The sequence below is a fragment of the Parasteatoda tepidariorum genome, chromosome 2, assembly GCF_043381705.1.
Source record: "Parasteatoda tepidariorum isolate YZ-2023 chromosome 2, CAS_Ptep_4.0, whole genome shotgun sequence".
NCBI lineage: Eukaryota > Metazoa > Arthropoda > Arachnida > Araneae > Theridiidae > Parasteatoda > Parasteatoda tepidariorum.
Genome location: NC_092205.1, coordinates 69,939,585 through 69,958,853, shown reverse-complemented (window position 1 = coordinate 69,958,853; position 19,269 = coordinate 69,939,585). Strand labels below are relative to the sequence as shown.

At 26.0% G+C, this 19,269-nt stretch overlaps 1 protein-coding gene across 6 annotated transcripts in view; it reads left to right on the top strand.

Annotated features, from left to right (window-relative positions):
- The window catches only part of LOC107442807 (dystrophin), a 176,261-nt gene that overhangs the window by 147,739 nt on the left and 9,253 nt on the right, over positions 1–19,269 (top strand). For all 6 annotated transcript variants that reach the window (XR_011636174.1, XR_011636173.1, XM_071177699.1 and 3 more), the window contains 17 exons: positions 1,210–1,382; positions 2,455–2,723; positions 2,853–3,016; positions 4,731–4,865; positions 6,211–6,436; positions 8,803–8,863; positions 8,947–9,008; positions 9,719–9,793; positions 9,891–10,095; positions 11,248–11,336; positions 12,645–12,724; positions 13,083–13,160; positions 14,555–14,721; positions 15,787–15,898; positions 17,035–17,243; positions 18,084–18,131; positions 18,255–18,324. Coding sequence is in view for 4 of the 6 variants with exons in the window: in XM_071177699.1 (XP_071033800.1) it covers positions 1,210–1,382; positions 2,455–2,723; positions 2,853–3,016; positions 4,731–4,865; positions 6,211–6,436; positions 8,803–8,863; positions 8,947–9,008; positions 9,719–9,793; positions 9,891–10,095; positions 11,248–11,336; positions 12,645–12,724; positions 13,083–13,160; positions 14,555–14,721; positions 15,787–15,898; positions 17,035–17,243; positions 18,084–18,131; positions 18,255–18,324 (2,223 nt within the window). In the remaining 2 variants the exon portion in view is untranslated. The remainder of the gene's footprint in view (positions 1–1,209; positions 1,383–2,454; positions 2,724–2,852; positions 3,017–4,730; positions 4,866–6,210; positions 6,437–8,802; positions 8,864–8,946; positions 9,009–9,718; positions 9,794–9,890; positions 10,096–11,247; positions 11,337–12,644; positions 12,725–13,082; positions 13,161–14,554; positions 14,722–15,786; positions 15,899–17,034; positions 17,244–18,083; positions 18,132–18,254; positions 18,325–19,269) is intronic.

Below are 19,269 nucleotides of genomic sequence, written 5' to 3'. Positions count from 1 at the left end.
TTTCAATTGGCAGAAAGCTTCATGTTTGGAATCAGTAGAGGCAAAGCTTTCCCTCTATTTGCTTATTTATTTCTTTTTTTAAGCTCAAATATTCAATAAATAAGTTTAAACGTGAATATTGCAAATGAAAAGAACTGTACTGCGTTTATTTTTTTTCCTCCAAGTACAAATATTTCAACAATCTGTATTTTGTTGGCTGTCATTTGAATGAAAGAATATGATAATTCTAACTGATAAATTAAAACAATATTTGAATAACATAATTTAAAATTTATATGTTACCCATTTGTCTTCGCTCAACACAAGTAAAATCATTGATATTGTTATTAACTTATTAGTTTCATAATAATCATTTATTAATTATTTGCATAATTTAAATAGGTCGTTTATATTTTCCAAAGCTAATATTACCATTTTCTACAAGAAATTAGCAAGGGTTAAAAATTTCTGGATAAAATGTAAAAAGTAGTAAAAAATATATATTTCTTTTTATATTTTTGAAAGAGACTGAGAATCTAGCAATTGTTATTTTCGTAAAAGGTCACCTGTAAACAGGAAATCTCTAAGATGTAATTTTCAAGATTAAAATAATCAAAAAAAAAAAAGTTTCAAAATTTACACATTTAAGACATTTTTTGTTGCCGATTATTTAATGATAATAATAATATATATATATACACCGAAGAGCCCTTACATTATGACCACCCTGCTAATNGTAATTGAATATATATAATATGAAAAATAATACAGATTTATCAGTTACATGAGAAGAAAAAAAATTATTAAAATAAAAATATTTTAAAAATTTTTTAAATTTTTTCTTATTTATCTTATGAAAAAAGTCTAGTCTTTCTAATATTGTATCAATATAGCCAAAGACAAATATAATTATTTTACATTGACTATATTGATGCATTATTAGAAAGCACTCCCATTTTTGCGGTTATAATTGTGTGAGCTGATGCAGAGATTGTATCTTTTCACTTTTTTGTTTTCTTGCTTATTAATATATATTTTTTAAAATTTTTTAATTAATTTTTTTTTAATAATTTTTCTTCTCTTTTTATTAATCTTTATTATTTTCTATATTTTTCTATATATTGATGTACTATGTGTATATGTATAAAATTGTACTAAATTTCTAAACTAATTAAGCTTTTCATTGTTGAAAAATTGCACAATTTTTTACGATATGTTTTTCTTCTCCAGGATTTGCAAAGAGAAATCGAATCTCAAAGGGACCTTCATCAGACGTTGAGTGAAAGGAGTACTCATTTGTTGCAAAGTCTTGAAAGTCAAGATGATGCATTGCTTTTAGGACGTAAACTCCAGGAGATGAACCATCGATGGAATGCTCTGAGGTTAAAAACAGTATCTCTTCGGTAAGGCTTGTTTTCACATCTTCTCACTACTTAGTATTTTTACTGATCCTAGCAGAATTGTGTACTGTGATCACCACTGATGAAATCACAGACATCATAATAAAATAGCAGTATCATTACCATATGAAAGCATGTTAAAACTGTTCTTTAATAAAATCAATTTCACCATTTTATAATATCAAGTTATTGTATGTTGAAAAAAAGAAATGTTTTTTTTTTCCCTTCTTAAACTTTTTTGGGAGATGGTTGTAGCGTTTAGATAGAAGATTTAAGTCTCAGTGATGAATTAAAAATATATAATCAAATTTATTCTTGACATTCAATGTAATATTGAAAGTTACAAAACTTTTATGATTTTTGATGTTGATACTTAAATGTCAAATGATGTTGATACTTAAATTTCGAATTCTGATAATCAATAACAATGTGCTTACATTTTAAGTTCTGTGAATATTCATTCAAAAAAGGCATTTAAAATATTGTAATTGATTTTGCTTTTAGGGTTTACGTTAAGTTAAACTTTGAAACACTTTTTTTTTTTAATTATTCGTTTTAGGACAAATGTGACACGCAATATTGTATTTTTGTACAAATTTATAATAAAGTTTTTTACTGCATATATATAATTGTAGTTGCTTTGTCTTGAATTGCTGTATTTGTAATTGCTGCATCTTTAATTTTATCCATCCACACATAGCATTTTAAGAAGTGAATTCAATTAACAGGTAAAAAATTTCTTTTCAGCCTCATTTAAGACATGGCTGAAAAAAGTTTAAGTTTTCCATGTACCTTGTACATTCATCTCGATAGTTAAGGAATTATGAAATGAATACATTAAAAATATCAAAATTGTTTATTATAGTTATTTTTTAGCAAGAAACTTTTAACATAATATGTTTGGTTTATTTTAAAAAGTTTCTTTGAGTTCAATTTTTTTGCAAAACAAGTTTGAGTATTAAGTTATTTTTTGTTACTTTTAAAATCACTATTTTATCTATCTGACTTTTGTCTATAATTATTTCAGCTGTCTTGTTTTTTAATGACGCTTAATTTTACAATTTCTTTCTTTCAGGAATCGTCTTGAAAGCAGTGCTGATCAGTGGAATCAGCTTTTGCTATCCCTTCGAGAACTTACAGAGTGGGTTATTAAAAAAGAAACTGAATTATCTGCTCAACCAGCTATTGGAGGTGATGTTGGTTGCATTGTCAAGCAGCAAGATGAACATAGAGCTTTCCGAAGACAGCTTGATGATAAGAGGCCTGTTGTTGAAAGTAGTCTTTTAGCAGGAAGACATTACGTTGCTAAAGAACCACCACTTTCTGATACTAGTGACTCTGAAGGTTAGTGACTGTTGCTAGTTACTCTGACAAAAGAATATCAAATTAAATAGCTATTGTGATTCAGTAAATTTTCTTGATGTTTTTTATTTACTTATTTATGCTAATGTAATTAACTTATGTATTTTTTAGCTAAGGAATTTGAATGTGATAGTCGAGGTTATCGTAGTGCAGAAGAACAAGCTAGAGAAATAACTAGGAGTATTAGGAGAGAAGTTAAAAAGTTATCAGATAAATGGAATGGCCTTTTGTCTAGAACAGAGCAGCGTCAAAAGCGATTAGATGATGTTCTTGTGGTAAGCTTGTCTAAAATATAAAGATAGGTCTAAACCTATCTTTATATTTTAGACAAACACTCTAAACAGTATTGCCAAAATATTTTCGTTCTTATTGATTTTTCTGTCTATAGCAAATTTCAGGGATGCCCTAATAATTATTGTTGATTAAAAACTATAATTATGAATTCGATTTTGACTCCAAAACTGGCAATCACAATGTTATGCTTGAAAATACTTATATTTATTTATTTCACTTTTTCTATACAATGATTAATATTACTATCTCAAAACATCAAAGACATTACTCATTTAACAACTATTTCAATGATTTGATTTCGGTTTTGTTTGTGAATTAAATTATGTTTTTATCTAATTTTAAAGTTGCATAATATATTTAAGAAAATAGGTAATTCTTGTCTCATTTTAACTAAACAGTTTTCTTTCAGTTATTGGAATATTTTATGCCCCTATTTTAATTCCCCTTAAATGTTGATTAAATATTAATGAATTTTCATTATAAAAATGATTACATTCGTTTTGTGCTTTTTCATTTGTATTGGTCTCTTTAAAGATTGCAACATTTCTTACAGTACCGGTATATTTTATTTTTAGTTTTATTATCTAAAAACTAGAGTATCATACTCTAGAGTAGTCTTTATGTTCTAAACAAATTGTTATTCAAGAATGAAAAAAATTTTAATTGAAATTTTACTCTTAAAATAGTTGTAGAATTAATTTGTAGTTGTTTACATTTTTTGATATTGAGCTTGCTTATGCACATAACTATATTTCTTGAAAATTTTAATGCTTGGTAGTTTTTAAAAATATTCGTATCCCTGTGCCATAATAATAACAAAGTATTTTTGTTTCATTTTTCCTTTTTGTGGCAGAGCATATTTTTCCTTTTAAATATTCAGTTGTCCTAATATCTGATAAAATGTTATTCTTTAAAGTAACAATTACTAAATGTATTGCCTATTTAAATTGAAGTCTGAATCAAATTATAAAATGAACTTATTCATTCTTGTCTAAGTCTTGCTTCTGCATTTTATGTTCGCATAATGCTATCAACTACTTCTGAACTACTTAATCAGTGAATATAGATTATTTTTAAGATTGAATCTGTGTGAAAATAAGAGTAGTTGCAGATGAAAGAGGGTTTCAGGGTCCCAGGAAAGTTACTTACTAAATTGAAAATAGAAATATGATGATGCATACTTATGATTTAACTATAAGGATGATAGGCCATTTTATCAGGGCCTGCATATCTCATAGGACAATATGTTACTTGCCTTGGGTTTCAAAATTTTAACATCAACGATCTTACTTCTTGGATATTTTATTTTAATGTTAATTTATATTAAAAAAACCTAAAACAAGTCTTTCTACATTGTGTTCTAATCCCTAATAATTTCACTAATGAAACTTAAAAAATCTTAATTTCCGTGGACAATTTATCTAGTTTTGTGTGTAGTTTTTTTAAAAACTTTAATAATTTTAGTTTTGCTTAGAAATGAAAAATTGCTTGTAGTTCATCTATTGAATTTATTAGATTTTTGACTGTAATATGCATTTAATTTATCTTCCTTATATTCTACAAATAAATAAATGCTATCCATCTATAATAAGTACAATGTATTTTTTTTCCTCACTCTAAAATTATTTCTTTTTGACAGTGATAGATTAAAGTGTTCAAGAAACTTCTATATAATAGTTTTGTTTCTTGTTTTAGAAAATGCAAACTTTACAAAGAGCTATGGATGATTTAAACACAAGGCTACATTCTGCTGAAAATGCTAAGTCAAAATGGCCTCCAGTTTCAGAATTTGTGCTCGATCAACTTCCCGAACAAGTTGATGAATTAAAAGTAAAACCCTCTTCTGTACTTTTGTTTTATTTTCTACCTATTTATCAAGTAAATTTGTATTTTCTATGCAAATGATGTACTTAAACTTTCTTTTACAAAACATTTAATAACATTATTTTCCTTAATAATATGCTGAAATATGTTTTGTTTTTTATAATATGTTTAGTGTTGTAATCTTATGTCTGGGGTTAAGCTATTATGCTCATCTTAAAACTTAGCTAACTTTTTTCTGGCTTAAGAATTTTGTCTTGAATTGTTATGTAATATTTGTAAAGAATACTTTTTCTGCCGTATTGTACTATTCATTCTTCAGAAATAAGAAGTTGAAAAAAAGTTAATTTAAACATGTGTTAAATTTAAATTCATTCAATTCATGTGATACTCAGTTTTTCCTACTCTTTTTTTTTCTTTTTTTTGTGTGTCATTCAGTATCATTTATCTTATGATTTGTTTTTATTTCAATGCTGTATTAAAATTTGTTTATATGTGTAAATCCTGAATTTTTTGTCATTTATATGTTTAAATAGCAAATTATACCATACAAACAGGTTACTCTTTTTGCAATAGCTATAAAGGTATCTAAGAAAAAATATTTATGTTAAAAAACAGACTGACTGAAGTAAATAATTTTTTTTTTTTAACGTAAATTATGTTGTCTTCATATTTGAATTATTGCTGTATCAATCTACAGTAATGCCAACTACATGTTTTATGTTAGTTTCGCTGAAAACATGTTACATATGAAAACCATTTGCTGTAAATTTATTTTTACGTAAATATTTTTATGTATATCTTGTTATAGCTATCACAGCACTAGTAATTTGTTTATCTAGTATAATTTGTTAGCACTTAACTGTAAGTTCACCTGCAGAATTACAGTGAAAACCTATCATAACTATAGAAAGGCTCAGTTTTTTAAAACCCTCTTGTTTTTAGTAAAATTTTTGATCTTAGATATTTAGAGACAAATCCTAGTTTAATTGCATACTAAGAATTTATTTTTTTATCTAGTAATTTGAAGAAAATTTTTTCATTCTGTTTTAATAAACTGTACTTGTTTAGCTTTCTACAATTAAATGTGTATTAAAGCTTTCTTTTCTTGCTTTTTTTTTTGAAAGACTAAGACTGAACTTAGATTTATCAATAATATTTCATTTCACTAGAAATGCTAATAGTGTTATAGAAAACTACTTGAGACTACAGAAAAGTATTTCGTAATTCCTTCTATTGTCTATTTAAGTATTTTTCTTGGGACATAAATGTTATTATTCTACTTTAATTTAATTGATTTATTGTGAAGTTTATTTGGATTTTTTGATTTAGAACTTAACTATTTATATTGTAGGCATTTAAAGATAGAACGGCTCCCTTACAAATGCATGTAGACGAAGTGAATGAGGCAGCTGCTCGAATTACAGGATGCAATGTTTTGCTATCACATTCCAATTTAAATAGACTGGAAGAATTGAATACCCGCTGGAGACTGCTGCAATTAGCAGTGGATGACCGTCGCAAACAATTGGAGCACTGTTTAATTGATCAAGGATCGGCTCAGCAACAATTCCTCAGTGGTATGTTCTGATGAGTCATAATTTATAAAAGAAAAATAGCTTTAAAAAACTGCTTAAAAGCAATGCTTTTTTAAAGTTTTGTGTGTGTTATGCACTATTAATATTATATTGTTCTAGTTAACTGTTTGAAAAATATGTTTTTAAATTTTAACAAAACTTTAGTATAATTATAGGATGGAAAAGTTGGGAATAATTTGCTTGTTTTTATTTATTTGTTCCTGCTAAAGATATCAGAAGTAAAAATATTTTTATTCAGATTTTTTAAAAAACAAAACGCAAATTTATTATTAAAATTATATTAATAAAATTACAGAAGAAATGAATAAATACTTAGGATAAACGTGTATAAGTTTATGTTCTTAATTAAGCAGTTTCTTTGCTTGAAGCAGTTTCTTTAATTCTTTGATTGAAATGGTTTGTCACAAATATATAAATTAGAGTTTTATTGTGCTTCATTCATTTACATTCATATTACAATTTTACGCCAATTTGTTTAAATGTTTGTAATAATTAACGCCAATTGTTTTAAAATGTAAGTTAGTATTTTTCGTGAACCTTTTTTTAAAATTTTTTTGAACCTATTTCTTGTGAACCTTTTTTTACCAATTTTGAACCTATTTTTTGTGAACCTTTTTTGAAATGGTTTGTCACAAATATATAAATTAGAGTTTTATTGTGCTTCATTGATTTACATTCATATTACAATTTTACACCAAGTTTTAAAATGTAAGTTAGTATTTTTTGTAAACTTTTTTTTACCTTTTTTTGGACCTATTTTTTTTAAACGTTTTTTTACCTTTTTTTAAACCTATTTTTTGTGAACGTTTTTTGAAATGGTTTGTCACAAATATATAAATTAGAGTTTTATTGCGCTTCATTGATTTACATTCATATTACAATTTTTTTTACATATTTCAAGCATAAGGTTCTTTTTTAAAGAAATTGTTTTGTATGTAATTGTTCAGCATATATTAGAGGTTTAAAGCTTGTTTCAAATATCTGTCTGGTATTTTATTAGATATGACCCATTATCAGTAAAACTGGTGAAGCAAATCCAAACTGTTTTGAAATATTTTACCTCAAATACTATAGTATAAATAAAATAATATAGTATAATACTATATATAGTCTAAACACATTGAAAACAGGTTAGCGTAATGATAGCAAGGGCTCCTTTAAATTTTTCAAATATCCGATCTTACATCAGATATTTGAAGAACAAAAAATCATGGATGAAGGTTCAAAGTGACATTTTTGTAGAAATGTCACTTTGAAGGTAAGATATTTTTTGTTTAACTATGGAACATAGATATACTTTGATTTGAATAAATAAAAATACTAAGTGATGAGTATTTTTTAATGAGGGTGACAATTACGTAGCTGCCAATTCTACTATTTCGCCAGTTGCTCCTGGTCTGCTGGTTTTATAAAAAAACTGTTTTTTGTACATTTGAGAAAATTTCCTAAAATTGAGTTAATTTCCTCGAAAAATTCCTACTGAAATAAAATTTTTGGACAGATTATTGCTTGCTTGAGTAGTTAAATAAGTATTACTAATACACAATGAATGTACTCTCATTTATAAAAATCAGTTTAAAACTTTTCTTTTGTTCTTAATTGCTCTTATTTTTATTCAGAACTCTCTTTTTGAATTGCTTGAAAAATCTTTTAACTATCTTTAATGAATTAAATGCCTATTACTTTTCAAAATTATGAGTAAACATATTACACAACATTTCAAGTTCATTTAATGTCAATCATAACTAGAAAATATTGCACTCTTTCTATTTCATTGACTTTAAAAATCTCTTCATTTCCCTATGTGTAGAATATTTAGTACATTATGCAACAATTATCTTGAATTTATGTTATTTTGAAAAATCTACTGGATTTTTTTCCGATCCATGTTGGTAGCTATGCAATTGTACATGCGTTTGACAATAAATTGTTGGCAAGGCATAATCTTTTATTTCCTATTGTCACTGTGTAAATCTCAAGGTAAATATATTCATATTCACTGAAATGTCATTTTATGATGGCAAATGATGAGCCTTCATCCGCTTCGTTCTTTATTTGATCTGTGACAACATTTTTTTATAGTTTTGTTAGCACTTTTTTTTGTTTTTTTTTAATAAATGTACATTTCGTTTCTTATGAGGAACAGGTTAAACATTTAGATCAAATTTTTTTTAAACTTTAATTTCTGTCTCCCCTTTTTTTTATTTCTTTTACTGAGTTTCACTGAAACATGAAGTTTGTTGCAATTCCAATTGTTGTATATGTCAAAGAGCTCTGAATATTTTTACACAAACTATCTTGCATTATGGAGAAAAAAAACATATGTACTAATTTTAAGTTTTTTTTAGCATCAGTAAGCCATCCTTGGGAAAGAGCTGTTGCTGGTAATAAAGTGCCTTATTATGTTAAGTAAGTTATGTTTAATATCAATTATATATTTTTTTGTTATTGTGGATTTTTATTCACAAGTTTTTTTAAATTTATTTATTTAGTCATTTAACTGAAACCACTCATTGGGACCATCCAAAAATGATTGAACTAATGGATTCTTTAGGTAAGTATTGATATAAATTTTTTGATTTCTATCTTTTTTTTCTATCTTATATTTTCTATCTTTTTTTTAAAATTCTATCTTTGATTTCTATCTATTTTTTTATTTCTATCTTTTTTTAAAATTCTATCTTTGATATCATATCTTTTCTGAATGTCTGTTAAATATTTTCAAAATTCGTGAATATTAATAATTAGTAATTACAAATGCTTTAAAATATTTGAGACAAACTGCTGTATTCATTTTTCTGTAGACCACGAAAATTTTCTTCGTATAATGAAACTCAAATGAATGTAAAATTATTATTTTTAATTGTAGTTGCTACACTTTCGTATATATTAAGATTTAAGTAAGGTGTGTGATAAAGATTTTACTATAATATTTATTCATTAGGCACACATTTTAAAGGAATTCATTTCAATTTATTTTTCATGTTTACCCTTTTGTAATCTATAATGCTACTTCTTAAAGTTAGATAATGTGTATCTTAGTGTTATCAAGTTAACTATACATTATTTTATTACAAGTTATATTACATCTTTTTTTTAATTTTAAATTGCTACAACAGTATCAATGGATAATCATTTTGATGTTCAAAAAGACTACTTTAAATCTTTTCAAGAATAATTTGTTCTATTATTTCATGAAAGACTTATTTCCTGTTATATACTTTAAAATCAAGTGATCTTAATATGTTATTCTTTACATTTTAGCTGAGCTAAATGATATTCGTTATTCTGCCTATAGAACTGCAATGAAGCTGAGAACTGTTCAAAAGAGAGTTTGCTGTGAGTTTATCTTTCTTATCTTTTTTTTTTCTTTCTTTCCTCCTTTTTGTGTAAATAATATGCTGTAATAATGTGCGATATGTTTTTATTCTTACAGTGGATATGGTGAATATGAATAATGCTATCAATGCCTTTGATCAGCATGGACTGAGAGCACAGAATGATAAACTAATTAGCGTTCCTGAAATGATAACTTGTCTTTCAACTATATATGAAGGCATAGCTACTGAAAATAATTCCTTAATTAATATTCCTCTTTCATTAGATTTGTGTCTGAATTGGTTGCTCAATCTCTATGATACGTAAGCATACATTTTTATACTCACAATTTATTCTTTATGAATATTGCTTTTTGTTTTTCTAATTTACACATTTTCTTATCTTTGGTAATTTATGTATTATGGAAAAGCTGTCATTGTAAGCACTGGTTTGACAGCACTGACTTTGTTGCAATTTTCAATGTTAAACTTTTGCTTTAAGTAAAATATATAGGGTTACTTCTTCTGTATTTTTTTTTATCTTGGGCAAAATTATTAAATAGTTTCAATTTAAAAATAATGCAAATAATTTTTTTAATATTTTATGATTAAATTGTCTTAAGTATCTGGTGTTTCTTTGTTTTAAAGACATAAATGCTTTATCTGAGAAATTATAAACTTACGTGTAAAAGATCTAACTAAATCTATATTGTTTAGCATAACTTAAAAACCGGACAATATTTATGTTGGCATTATTGTTATATTTCATTTATAATTATCCAGTTTAGTAATTGCCCTTAACATAGAATTACAAATTCGGCTTTAGTTCTTTTTATGAGCACAGCTTGTTTGAAACTGAATTCTATGGCAATAGTCCTATACTATGGCAGCAAACTCAAGGGAATCTAATTGTGTATGGCATCTTCTGCATTTCCAATTCTCTGTTGTTTGCCAATTCTCTGCCATAAACAAATTGTTGATTCTCTGCCATAAACAAATTGCTGATTATGGCAGCCATAAACAGAATTGCAGATTTTCTGCCATAAATAGAATTTTCTCACCCTTAAACAGAATGGCAGATTATTTGCCACAAACAGAATTGCCTATTCTCTGCAATAAGCAGATGTGTTAAAAAAATTATATGCATCATATATTTGTTTAATGGGGATGACTTGGAAGTCTAGGCATCTTTAACTCTCCCCTGTATAAATAATCGCTTTTTATTTCATATTTTTCGAGTTAGCTCTTATTCCTTATCCTACCTAGTTTTCCTTATCCTACTTAGCTGAATCTTCTTCTTATTCTAACTTTTCCTTGAGTAAATATTATTTTTAACCTTAGATTGCCTAGGTGTTACCCTAAAAGCAGTCTACATGTTAGTTTTGAGAAAACTAAAATTTCTTTGTTTTACTAAGCTATTTCACAGTTAATTTATTAAAAATATTATTATTAAAAATTGGTCATCTTTTTTTTCAGTGTTACAAGAACTGGTTATATTAGAATTCTATCTTTCAAAGTAGGCATTATTTTACTTAGTCGTGGAAGTTTAGAAGACAAATTTAGATGTAAGTATAATTATTTTAAATGAAAGTATTTTATCAAATTTTTAATTATGTTTTGTCATTTTGGATTAATTTCAGTATTTATTTGATTTTAATTGTAAAATATTTTACAATTTAAATGAAATTATTATTAACTTTAGTATCATAATGGTTTGCCATTTTTGAGTAATTTTAATAAATTATTTTTAAGAATTAATACCCCTGAACTTATTTTATCAAATAATTGTCATTTTATTTCTTTGCTTATTTGATTTATAGAAAGGATGAAAATTTATCAACGCAACTATTGTGAATAAACATTTCACTCAGTTTTAATGTATCTCTTGGCTTGTACTTTGTGATATTGGTTTTAATAGATTAAGTTTTGGCTTCACATATTCTGTTATATAAAAACACTTTTTATAAATATTTTATATTTACTCACAGAGTAAAATTATTCCCTTAAGTTATTTTATGACTTTATATTTAATGATCAGATTATTGTGTGCTAGCATGCATTTGTAATGGTTTAAAGGGATAAATTTAAATATGTTACTCAATTAGTCAAATGACATTCTAAGCTTAGATATCTGTCCAAAAACCTCTTTTCTACGATTAAGCACACATTTTTTTTCTCTTCCAGGTTTGAATTCTTGACTTTCAAAATATTTAGAATAGCCATAATTTGAAAATTCAGTTCATATAGTTTAGTCATGAAAAGATCAAAAATTTTGTATTTTTAATATTAATTTCACTTTTTAAGTTTTTCTCAGTATTTATTAAACTATTTCAAAATTTTTTAATATAATTATATTTACTTGAGGACTACCTAAGATCTGTTCTCTATAATCAAGAGGCACTAATGCTAGCAGTAGGAATCGTACAGGTTTTCGACATTCTTTGAAAATTCATGGACTCGAAACAACAGTAACACAATTATTTAACACAATTATCCAATAATAAGTTTAATGTAAAATATAATTTATTAAGATATTTTTTCTAATTTATATTTATTGTAATAATAAGCAAAAACAATTATTAATTATTAGGTGTATGAATTTTCAGATCCTTTTAAATGACAAAATCTAAAATTTAATGGGAATCTGTCAAATAGTTTCTGAACAACAGAATTTTCATTGTTTAAATACCATTTGACCAATTTGATCAAATTATCAGTACAGAAAATCATATTATTAGTTCATGATTTATTCATCTCTTTTGCTTTTTATTTGGCTTACTGTGCATCGACAGATATTTTTCCACTTGCCAGAACATTATTATTATATTTGTATGTGTATTTAATAAAAATATTGATTTTTTTTTTCTTTTTAGATTTATTTTGTTTGATAGCTGATGTAAATGGTTGTGCAGATGAAAGAAAACTAGGGTTGTTATTACATGACTGTGTACAGGTATTGCATATATTCTGTCCTATTTATGCAATATTTTCACTTTAAAAAGTAAAGTTTTGATTAAAAATGTTAATTAAAAATAAAAAGTATAAAAAGAGCAACTGCTTTTCATTTTAAATATTTTTATATTGAGATTTAATATTTTTTGCAAAAGTAAGCAATTAACTTAATTAGAGGTTTACCAGTTTCAATAATAAAATATGTATCTGAATCAATATTATTTGAATGGTTATTCTGAGAGTAATTATAATTCAAATGACATTTTTACATTGCCTATCTCAAATAGTTATTATAAGTTTAAATCTGGTTTTTGATTGATAAATTGCAGTAAGTCTAATTTAATTTTCTTATGTTTTAGATACCTCGACTACTTGGAGAAATTGCTGCCTTTGGAGGCAGTAACATAGAACCAAGTGTTAGAAGTTGTTTTGAAAAGGTAAATAATAATTTCTCTTTTATTTCATGCACAATATTTTGTTTTTAGGAAATGTTAAACACTAAATTGGTATGTTCTTTTGTGGTTAAATTGACAATTTTCAGAAATTGGTTTCTAAATTTTAAATTTAAATTTTAGATCAATTTCTTTTTCAAATGATTGTATAACAGGATCAAAGAGGTGTGAAAAGCTTGTTAAATTGTTACTAGGAAATGCATTTATTCAAATAGAGGAATGAAAGTTATTTGTTTACTTTAAAAATTTTTTTTGAAAGAAAAATATCTATTTGACCTTTTTATTGTGTATGTATTTTATTTAATTAGTGCTATAAATCAATTCTTTAGAATTTCTTTAGTACTAACCTGTTGTATCAACAGTTTAGAATACATAAGCCTAAACTTGTTGTATCAACAGTTTAGGCTTATGTATCAACAGTTTAGAGATGGTTAAAAAAACTGCTTTAATCTTCTTCAGCAATTAAAAAAATGATGATACAATTTTCTCAGATTTTCCTTTGCAAAATTGGAAAAAAAAAAACAATATTGTAAAAATATGCTAGAGAAGAAAGGGTATTTTATCAGCTATTTTATGCTTGTGGAAACTATTTTTCATATATGAAGCAACTAAAGTGGCTATTTTTAGAGTCTTGCCTCAGTGGCAGCTCTGTTTCGGTTTTCATAAATATGGAAATTGACATTACGTTCATGATGATAGTATTGATTTGTCCTGGCTGGTGTAAAATACTTACTTTAGTGTGATTGAGAAATAAGATAACAGATATTTTTTTATAATGTGTAAACTTTTCCTGTTAAAACAAAAAGTTTTTTTTTCAAAGTCCTTTGTCTTTAATTTGTATTCATGCCTTCAAACACTATATTTTCAATATTTGTGAAACACTAAAAAATATGTACACGTTAGGAATATAATAGGAAACATATTTTGTCTTGTAATATTTGTTTATTTTATTTCTTAGAGAACATAAAAGAGCATTAAGCACTTGACGAAATCATAAATCTTTTATCCTTTAATTAAATATTCTCTGCCGAGAAAGGTATAAAAGTACAAAGTTAAAAGAAGAAATTCATAATTAAGGAATTAGAATAACTAACTGGCTTATGTAAACATGAATAAATATATCTTTATAATACCTCATATTTTAATAAGCCATTTTTTTTTATACAAAACCATTTTGAACATAGGTATAAATTAAGTTCTTCTGCAAAGTTTGTCTCCTAAAAGAAATTACTACATTTCAAAAGTAGTTAACTACTTTTGTAATAAAGTAGTTGTAGTTCACTACAAAATATTTAGTTTTTCCTGACTGCTAATACTGTTTGAACTTTCTGTTTAAATTATGAAACATATCTGAAAGTGTTTGTTTTACTTCTTCTTAGGCTGGAAACCAGAAAGAAATTCAAGCTAGTCATTTTTTGACGTGGTTACAACAAGAACCACAGTCCCTTGTTTGGCTTCCAGTTCTTCATCGGATGGCTGCAGCAGAAACAGCAAAGCATCAAGCGAAATGTAATATTTGCAAACAGTACCCGATTGTAGGATTCAGGTATATCTGATTACTACTTGATGCTTTTCAAATAATTCCATATTCATAAAAAAATTTTTTTGATGTGCTTTTCATTCATGTCTACATCAAGTATGGAATATCTGTAGCTGCAGTTGATAATTTACGAACTTGAAAATTTATTTTGGGTAGGTGTACTGAAGAAACAGTCATAAACGCCATCCTTTTTCTTGAGTTTAAGACTTAAATGTAAGCAACTATTAATAATACATAGTGATTACCTTAAATGTATCCTTTTTTTTCTAGGAAAACAAATAAAACATAAACCTCTTTGCTGCACTAAGAAATTACTTTCAGTTAATACTAATTAATCATGATTGTATTAATTAAAAATATAAAATGTTTCATACTTTAACACTTTGTTATTTGGCTTTGTATACAATGCCTAAGTAATGTGGAAAATGTTTAATAATTTGCTTTTTAGTATTGAATGCATTTTTAGGTTCTTAGCCAAATTGTATATATATNTGTGACATTAGCAGCGTGGCGTTGTCGCAACTTGAAATCTTCGATTTTCATAAGTATTGTATTTCTATCTTAAGCTGTATAATATATATATATATATATATAGCACAATAAAAACACAAAGGATAAAAAAGTGAGAAAAGCAAGAGAATTATTAAGTTCTATTTACTGCTTATTAGGCTGCAAGTATTTAATATGTTTTACTTAATGTTCGCCTAATTTTTCATTTTTATTTAATGTGTTCTGTATTTGTTTAAATTTTTTTGGATACTCCTCATACTATTGTATTGACATATTTTGATTTGGCTATATTGATACAATATTAGAAAGCACTCATTTTTGCAGATGTAATTGTTTGAGTTGATGACAAGATTATATCTTTTAATTATTTTGTTTTCAGACTTTTTAATTTTATTTTTATATATATTTTTTAAAAATTATTTTTGATGTTTTCTCTAAATTTTTAACTTATATATTTTTCAATGTTTTCTATTATTTTCTGATTTAAAATCCATTTTATTTTTGTATTTATATGATAAAGGGTGTATAAGATGTTTAATCATGTGTTTTCAAATTTTACAGATATAGATGTTTAAAGTGCTTCAACTTTGATTTATGTCAAGGCTGCTTTTTCTCTGGTAGAAAAGCAAAGAATCACAAACTAACACATCCCATGCAAGAATACTGTACTGCTGTGAGTTGTTTTTTTGTTTATGTATTTCGTTTATGTATGAATATTATATCTTCTGCTGTAAAAATATGTCTTGGTTATTGAAATATGAATTTAATACATGTCATAGTTTATCTAACAAATAATTCACTTAAAATTTATTGCCACTCCCCCCCTCCCTAATTATTCGATCCTTGTTACTATGAAGATTACTTTGATGATCATCAACTAAAGACTTCACTTTGATAAGGAATTGAGTGACAAAAACAAAACAGTACACTGAAAGGGAAGCGCATTTGGGTGTAATTAAACTAATTGTTATAACTGTAGTATCGAGTCTGTAATGGCTAATTTTATCAAAATAGTCTGCCTTTCTGAACAATAAAACTTTATTTAGAAATGTTTTAAATAAAAAGCGACATAGTAGTTTTGTTTCAAAAATGTGTTGCATCTAAAAAAAACTCTCTTTTATTAATAATGAAAGTTCATGCTGGGAAAGGCCAACTCTTACCTGTTTGCAAACTAACTTGACACAATCTATGCTACTTTATTAACTTTAACTCTATTGTCCTCTAATCAATGGTCTGTTTCAATGCAGAAAGTAACTTTTTGATTTATTGTCATTTAACTTCTTTTCAAAATCAGCTCCTTAATTTTTATAGAGGTATCTATTTTGAATTATTAATTTCATATTTTTTTCAGTGTTAGTAAAGTTCTGCTTCTCTTAGATATATGATGCAGTTTAAATGGTAGTTTGAAAACTTGTGTGTAAGGTAAAAGTACTAAAAACATTTTCAACAAGGTAAAATAACTAATTAATTTAATGTTTAAGTCACATTTTTAAGCATTTGTAGGTCAGTTGTATTTGTAGGTCAAGAGATATTGTGCTTAAACCTGAGGTTAATGTACTGATAATGTTCAGTCTGTGCATTTCTTGTCATTCTTTTCATAACTCGAGTCAAATTCTTTCTGATGCTGATAAAGCTAATCTTTCTCACTTTTGTTAATAAAATGATTGACTTTCAGACCACGTTTGAGGAGAATGTCAAAGGATGATGTACTGCTTTTGATTTTCTTTTCATGACTTAGATCAAAATTTTTTTTGCTACTAATATAACCAATCTTCCTCACTTCTTGTTAATAAAATGATTGACTTTCAGACCACCTCTGGAGAGGATGTGCGTGATTTCACCAAAATCATGAAGAATAAATTCAAATCAAAACGTTACTTCAAGAAGCATCAAAGGCTTGGTTATCTTCCAGTTCAGACTGTACTTGAAGGTGATGATCTTGAAAGTCCAGCGCCATCGCCCCAACACACTTTATCATCTCAAGAAATGCACTCTAGGCTGGAACTTTATGCAAGCAGGTAGAAAATTATTATTAATTTTTTTAAAAAACTAATATAAACAGTTGTTGAAAAGAATTTAGAATCTGGCTAATTGTATCACTCATAATGATTAATGCACTAAGCTTTAACTATTTATACATTTAGTGAAATAATTAATCGATCAGTTTTTACTAGTCTTGCAAGAATTTTTTTTTTGTTAAGTTAAAATATTTCCTTTTGTAAATATCCTGTCATAATTATATTTGTTTTGAACAAATATATTTTTAGTATTAATTTTGTTATTAAACTTTTTATTTTATAAATATTATTATATTATTTTCATTATATTTTCAATTTCTTGCATAATTTTCTTAATTTTTAATCAAATTGGAACACCCCCTCATTAAAATGTGATGTTTTCAGATAGATCTTTATTAACTAATCAATTATTTTCATAAATATAAAAAAATGGAAGCGAATATTCAGTAGTAATAAATTTTAACCTGTTTTCTTTGATTATTTTTAAGCTAATGTTGAGACCTCAATCTCTATTTTTTTTCTACTGAAATGCTGCAGTTGAAATGGTGATTAAAATAGAGGTTATTTAAGACTGAAAAATAAGTGTTTTATTATTAAGAGAAAAAATTATTAAAGAAAGTTAAATATTTTAGCTTCTCTGTAATCAACATAGCTATTATATCTATATATTTTTCATTTCCAACTTTATATTATTCAGCTTACTTTGAATTTAAGTGTAACTATCATTTAATTTCAATTATATTTAATAATTAATTAAACAATTGCTTTAAAATTTGACTTTTGATTTAATTTTACATTATTTTTCTCAAATTTAATTTATTTAATTGCTTTCTTTAATAGATTGGCAGAAGTAGAGTTGAGAGCAAGAAGTAATTCTACACCAGATTCGTAAGTTATAATACAACTATATTTTTAGATAAAGTGTTCTTACAGTAGTCTGATCTAATTTATTTTTATCAAGGGTGTACTGTAAAAAAGAAATTGTATGGATTTTCCCTTTTATTTTTTCAGAAGTGAAGATGAGCATCAACTAATAGCACAATATTGCCAAACACTGAGTGGTGAAATAGCTTTACCAGTGGTAATTGATTGATTTTCTTCTAATAGTATATTAAAATATTCTGATACTTAATTCGTGGAACTTTTCACCATGTTTATTTTAATATAAATTGGGTATTAAAATGAGTTTAAAATTTTTTTTCATTTTAAAAATACCAATTTTAAAATTATATTTGAGGATTTTAGTTGTAATTTTTTGTTAGGCTTTTATTTTCTATGTTAATAAAAGTTTTTAAATCATAGTGATTGCAGTTTGTTAAAAAATAGTTATCGTTTAATACCGCGTCTCCCCCGAAAGTTATGGAGTATTTTTCTTTAAAAAAGAATTATTGATGATTTGTGATTGTTGTCTCCATAAACATTTACACATTATTAGTATCAGTTTTTTGCATATCCGATATGGACAGATAAAGTATGTTATTTTTGGATCTCCTCCAAATTAACATACTTTGAAACTCTTGTCAGGAAATGTTGTGCAGCCTTAAACCGAGATCGATTAGGGCATGGACTATTAAGTGATGGAAGTCTTTAGTCTCAGGCTCTTTTTGAAGTTTTCATCTACTTTCTGATAAATTTTGAATTAAATTAAATATAAGAAAATCTATTTGATTAAGCTATTAAACATAAAAAGTTTGATTAAGTTTAAAAAACATATCCCTAGATCCGCCTGTAAGCAATCTCAATAATATATTATATTTGGCTCTCTCTTTGGAGATCTCGACTTAACATGTTAAATTTTTGTCTAAATTATTAAACCTCAATCACTGCACAAAAAATTCTATTGATCTGTAGGTTTTTAATATAAGTCCTAGTTCATCTCTAGCATCAGTTGTAGTGGATCTGCTGTTTTTGAGTTAAATTATTTTGTAGCACAAACATCAAAAAACATAATCAGTATTGTTTTAACCTTAAATTTGATCAATGTATACTTCAGTTTTGAAGATGCCCTAAATGTGTCCCAATCACA